The sequence below is a fragment of the Nesoenas mayeri genome, assembly GCF_963082525.1.
Source record: "Nesoenas mayeri genome assembly, chromosome: 1".
Classification (NCBI taxonomy): domain Eukaryota; kingdom Metazoa; phylum Chordata; class Aves; order Columbiformes; family Columbidae; genus Nesoenas; species Nesoenas mayeri.
The window spans coordinates 66,427,663-66,433,662 of NC_137541.1; the positions used below are offsets into that span (position 1 = coordinate 66,427,663).

Genomic DNA, 6,000 nt, shown 5'->3' on the forward strand with positions numbered 1-6,000 from the left:
AACATTGTGATGTTGCCCTAATAGAGATGTACAGAGCAAAGAAAATACTTGTTCAGTGTGTATTGAACCTGGCACTTTATAGCTGCACTATATTACCTTGTGATGTCAAACTGTAATATAGTATTAAATCAAGAACAAATAAAATCTAAAGTCTTTTTTTTCTTCTCCAGGTTATTTTAGTTTTCTTAAGCTCCTGGTCCTTGAAACCCATGCCACTGATACAGCTGAAAAAACAGAAGGATCAGCTATAAGCAACTGGATAGATCAGAAGGTCAGCACTGAATTATTGGATTATTTTTCTCTTTGGCTAAGTATTTACATCTAACCCAAGCTCACAGCCACTTAAGTTTTTGATCCAAAGCCACTGGTAGTCTTAGGTGAGGCTCTAGGTGCCCACACAGAATACTGAAGCATTGCTGAAGAGTCCCATTTACTTCCTAGACATGTATGTACCCAAGCCATCAGTGCCCATCAGTCTCAGTGAGCAAATCTGAAGGGTCATCCATTCTATAGTCAGCAGCTGAGCACAGCCTGACCTTTTTAATGTATCTTTTACCCAGTTTTTTTCCAGCCAAAGTACTAGTAAGATGAGTGTGTGTACAAATTTTGTCTATGTCTTTTCTGGTGGGAGAGTTGTGTTCCGCTTTACAGCTTGTCCCCACCAGCTCCTCTCCTCCTGGGCCACCAGAGCCCCCCAGCAGCAGCTGGAGTGGGCACCCCTACACCCTTCCCATGGAGCCAAGAAGATTCACAGTGAACAGTCACTTCCACCTCTTTCGAAGAAGACCAGGTATCTCCTGTGCTTCTCTGCCTAGGGTCATCCTCCTGAGTCTCTGTCATAGCTACATGGCCTAGACCTGTGACCACCTTTTCCTTTTGTCCCTGGTGACCTGTCACTTGAGACACCTCCCTCAGCAGCATCTGCCTTGGCAGTGCCCCCCATCCTGCTGCCAAAGAGGCTGAGCAGGCAGGGCCTTCACTTCTGGGCCACCTGCAAAAACAGGAGGCTGATCGGTGATTAAGAGTATTTAAATCTTGGCATTGGGGTTTTTCAAAAGGCTTCATTCTCACCATTTCCTACTACTGCACACCTTCAGGCTAAGTCGGCTGTGCTGCTGACTACATCAAACCTCCATCACCTACTTGTTTCTGGGCTGAAAATCTATCTAAATAGGGATTTGGCAGAGAATAAGAGAAAGAGGGAGGGAAACAGCACTGAGGATTGCACCTTCTGCTTCAACAGTTGAGAAACATTTTTGCAAAACCACTGGAACCAAGGAATAACTCAAGTGCTACTGAGGGAATAAATGATTCACTGAAGTTCTGTTAGTGGAGACAAGGTGTAAGACAGAAAGCACCCAGTTTAAATATAAAATCTTGAGTGAATTAGAGAACTGACAGGTTGGTTTTTTTTTTTTCCCATCCTTCATCTTAACATTTTATAGGGAAGACACCAATAAATAGTATATCCTATCCGAAAAGTCACCTTCTTTAGAAAGAAGTATATTGAATCACTTATTGGAAAAGAAAATAGCTGCAGGTAAACATCTGCGAGCAACTGGAGAAGAGAGTATGAAGTAAGTTTTTCCTAAAGGCTAGGCAAAACCACTGCCTACCATGTCAGCTCCTATGCAGATGAGGAGTTGTGCTAGACCTGTCACCCAACAGTTACCCATATGTAACAGGAATGCTTCTGAACCCACTAGTTTTAACACTCCTTTACTTTACTGAAGCCAAGAGAAAAGGTGAGAGGAGTTCAAAGATGCAAAGCAAACATTATTTAATTCAACAGTCCAAGTGCGGGTTTTTTTTTCCCTTCTGACGTTAATCAGTGCAAAACAATGCAGCAGTTCTGTGAATAATTGAAGTTCTTCTTAATGGTTCCAGTAACACAGGCCACTCTCATTTTCCTCTGATCATTCATACTGACAGATCCGGTGTGAATAGCATCAAATACTGGAGCACTTTTTACTGTTTGGCTCCAGAGTATTAGTCTACAGGAAAGAGGACTGTCACTTAAGATTTCCAGTTCATCAGGGACACTGAACTAGTGTTACAAAATTCCAGCAATGTCTCATTAACATTTTTCTGACAGATGGGTGATAAAATTTTTTAAATTGAGACCATTTCAGGAATATGTATCATATATGTAGGATATATTCAGCTTAATGAAAAGTCCATAGGGCATCCTGAGTCCTTCCTTTCACAGCCACAAAAGACAGAAAAGAGACTAAGTTTCTCTAGACCAGTGGAGCTGTAGATATAAATTTCAGCCCACCCTTCACATCTGTTCTGTACATGCAGTTTGGAGATCTCCCAGATTTTTAATCTTAGTACAGCTAGACTCAAAATAAGCCCTTCCAGATGAAAGTTTCATGCAACAGAAGCACAGCCAACAGGCAGGTACAAAGAAGCACACTACTATTAAAATGCCTTGGATTTGGCCAAATTAGCACAAGAAATAAAATAAAACAAGCAAATAAAATAAAAATAGACGAGAATACTTTGGTCCCCCCTTCCTTTCCTCAGCAAGATCCTCCGACGCACACATCACAGAGTTTCCTCAAGTATGCTAAGTAGATACAGTAAATTCTAACAGAAGTAATTAACAAACAACATTCATTTCCATTCTTTTAAAAGCCTATTGTTCCTGTTGAGTGTTTGACAAGCACCAGGGTAAACTCTTTTCCTTCTGCGGGTGGACAGAGAGCAACCAGCAACCTCTGGCTGGGCAAGGCAGGGGTGGGTGGCTCAGGCAGGCAGAGCACAGCTCTACCACAGGCTCAGTGTCACTTGGCAAAAGCTCCCTGCAGCCTCTTTGGAAGCGTTGAGTTTGGAGGATCCACTCCACCCACATCTTAACATCTTCCTCTGACACACAACTGGTAGAAACGAAATGGGAAGAACGTGGAAACTGGAGGGCTAGAAGGGACCCGGTGGAAATAATCTTCCTCTGCAGCCAAGGAAGATAAACGATTCCTTCCCCATTCCAAATGCAATGCCAAGCAGTGAACAAATGACTCTGCCTTTGACCCTATGTCTTAGCTGTACGGCTATTATGAGCACTTGAGGGTGAAATCTTGCTCACAAAATTAGTCTCACTAATTTCCAAAAAGGACTAGACGGAGACAGCACTTCATCCTTTTTTTTTAAACACCCTCCCTCCCTTTAAATAGCAAAGGCAAAACCAGCTCAGAGTCAAGACATATAAACGGGAAATGAAGCATTTAGTTTCCATTCCATTATTAAAGTTTAAGATTCTTTGTTAATTAGCATAACATAACCTCAATCCTGCAACCTGATCTAGGAAGCGGATAGGCACCAATATCGCATGCAACGCGGTCAGTGGTGATACATGAAGGTTCACTCACCTCTCAGATTACCCCCAGATATATTGCTGGAGGGAACAGACTAATGAGATGGCTCCCCAAAGTGCAACAGTTTGGCTGGACACCCGATGGAGAAGGCACCGTGTGTGCACAAAGCCAGCTCTGCCTGTGGCTGCCTTCACTCTCTATGGAAAACTGCTGAGATCCCCCCCTTCCAGGAGAAGGTACAAAACCTAAACAAGCCAGTTTACAAGGGTCTGTGCTGTTCACAGTTTTGCTCTATCAGGGATACTCCACCCCGTTCCCATCCAGCCCCGCTTCCCCCAACAGCCAACACGAACTGCTCTCGGCTCCAAACCCACCCTTACAACCAAAGGGCAGCAAGTGCTCCATGGGAATGCTGAAGGGACGCTGCCTTCCCCGAAACACTGCTTGTGCCTCACAGAAACATGCAATTTTTCATGCAGTTCATGAACTGTTATTTATAAATCAGGTATTTTAATGGCTAGTTACTCAATTAGCAGAGTGACAAGGTTCCAGTAACACCTGCTCCTGACTTACTTTCCAGTTTCTATACGGTGTGTGCTTCATGCCTGCTATGGGTTTGTAATCAGCATCTACCGATCACCCACAAACAGAACCCTAGAGCTAAACATCACCCAGATACACGAGTTCATCATTTTAAATACTAAAACATGGCAAACGTTCACCATCATTTATGTTTCAGCAGAGTAAAAAATAAAAAAGAACAAGCTAATGGAAAGGATGACAAACTACATGAATTGTAACTAAGCTGATCTGCCGCAAATTATTCTCCTCGCAGAGAGAGAGAGAGAGAGGTATCTGGATTTTCTTTCTAGGATGAGCAATGGTAACTGTCACTTTGCCGCTACCCGGCTACTCTTTATTCCAGTAAAACCGAAACTCCTCAACAACTCTGCCCGGTACACAGGGAACATCTGAAGCAGACGAGGCTGGCGGGGAACTCCGTGACTGCCGTGAGAGGCTGCCAGGCTGGCTGCGAGAAACGGCGCGGTACCTTTTCCCTTCGCGTTAAAAAGAAAGGTCAGGATGATTATCGGGCTGCTTCAAAACAGCACCGGGTAAGTTTCTGGCACGATCATTCAATTGCAGAGAAAAGTACTGGAGATAAAGCAGAGGGGATGAGTAAGAGGAGCAACTCACGAGGAATTCTATTTAAACACCCTTCTCAGTCGAAAGAGCTTTCAGAAATGCTCCGTTTTCACTTTTATCCCCCGGCAGCCTGGGGAAGAGGCGCCACCTGTTCCCGAACGGCGAGGGAAGCGGGGCACTTGCCGGGAGAGCGGCAGCCTCCCCCAGGAGCGGCTCCTCATCATTCCTCTGCTGCAGTTAACTTCCACCGGACCGCCCCGGCGGCAGCAGCCCCGCCGTCCTTCCCCCGGGGCGCAGCCCGTCCCGTACAGCTCCGGGCAGAAATGCTGAATCACGAAGCCACGGGACGGGAGGCGGCGGTGCCCGGGGACACCCCTTGCCCCCGACCCGGCGGAGGGCACTTACTTGAAGGTGAGAACGCAGAGGGGTCGGTAAGACTTGTGGCTGGTGTTCTCGGCCATCCGCTTGCCCCAGAAGTCGTTGGAGAAAGCGGCGGCCACGGGAGCGGCCGCCCTCACGTCGGGGTTGTTCACGATGGCCCAGACGTCGTCGTGCACGAACTCGCCCCGCAGAGAGTTGCCGTAGCACAGGGCGCACAGCCCCGCCAGCACCGCCGCTGCCACCGCTCCGCCGCGCCGCCCGCCCGCCGACGGCGGGGACGGGTCGGGGGAGGGCGGCGCGGCTCGGTCCCGGCAGCGGGAGCCCAGCGCCGGGCCCGTCACCATGGCGCGGGTGCGGGGCGCCGCGCTGGCTGCCCCGGCTCCGCTGCCGCCGCGGCGCGGGAAGGCAGCGGCGCCCGCATGGTGCGGGGCGGGCAGCGGGACCGCCGCCGGCCACTCGCGCTCTGCCGAGGCGCAGCCTGCCCGGCTGCAAATAAACAGCGGCCGCCTCCCCGCGCCATCCCTCCTCCTCCTCCTCTACCTCCTCCTCCTCCCCCCGCACGCATGCTCCTTGCCGCGCTGTCACCCCCGCCGCCACCTCGGCCCGCCGGCGGGGTGGGCTCTGCCCGGGGTGGCCCCCGCACAGCAGAGAGGGAGGCTCTCCCGGCACGGCAGCACCCACGCGAGGCCGTGCCGCCCGCGGGCGAGGTGTGCTGCGGGGCTGGGAGCGGAGCCCTGGTGCGGCGAGTCGCCCCTGTCACCCGCGGAAGACAAGTGCAAGGCTGCCCTCTCTGGTGCCAGGGCCTCCCCCATCCCTTCACGGGCATCCCCCTCCACGGCCGGTCGCGGCAAGACTAGCCTCCCTGCGGTCCGTGCTTATCTAGGGACTGGGAACGTCCCAGCCGGCTCCACAGCATCCGCGCTGCTCCACAGCATCCACAGCACGCGTGCTGATACACAGTATCAGTGCTGCTCCACTGCATCCACACTGCTCCACAGCGTGGGTGCTCGTCCACGCCATCCAGGCTGCAGCATCGTCTGTGTCAAACAGTCCTCCCTGTGTCTTGCTGGTGGGAAAGACGGTTTAGTGCCATGGGACTTGTTTTCTCTACTCTGGTCCATTACTTGTCCTTCCGAAAACACCAGAGGGCTGCCTT

General features: G+C 50.1%; 1 protein-coding gene across 1 annotated transcript in view; it reads right to left on the reverse strand.

Annotated features, from left to right (window-relative positions):
- TMTC1 (transmembrane O-mannosyltransferase targeting cadherins 1) overlaps positions 1-5,188 on the reverse strand; it is a gene marked incomplete at both ends in the record, with an annotated part of 146,172 nt that extends 140,984 nt beyond the window's left edge. Inside the window, one exon of the mRNA XM_080350116.1 lies at positions 4,869-5,188. Coding sequence (XP_080206242.1) covers positions 4,869-5,188 — 320 coding nt within the window. The remainder of the gene's footprint in view (positions 1-4,868) is intronic.
- Positions 5,189-6,000: the final 812 nt, after the last annotated feature.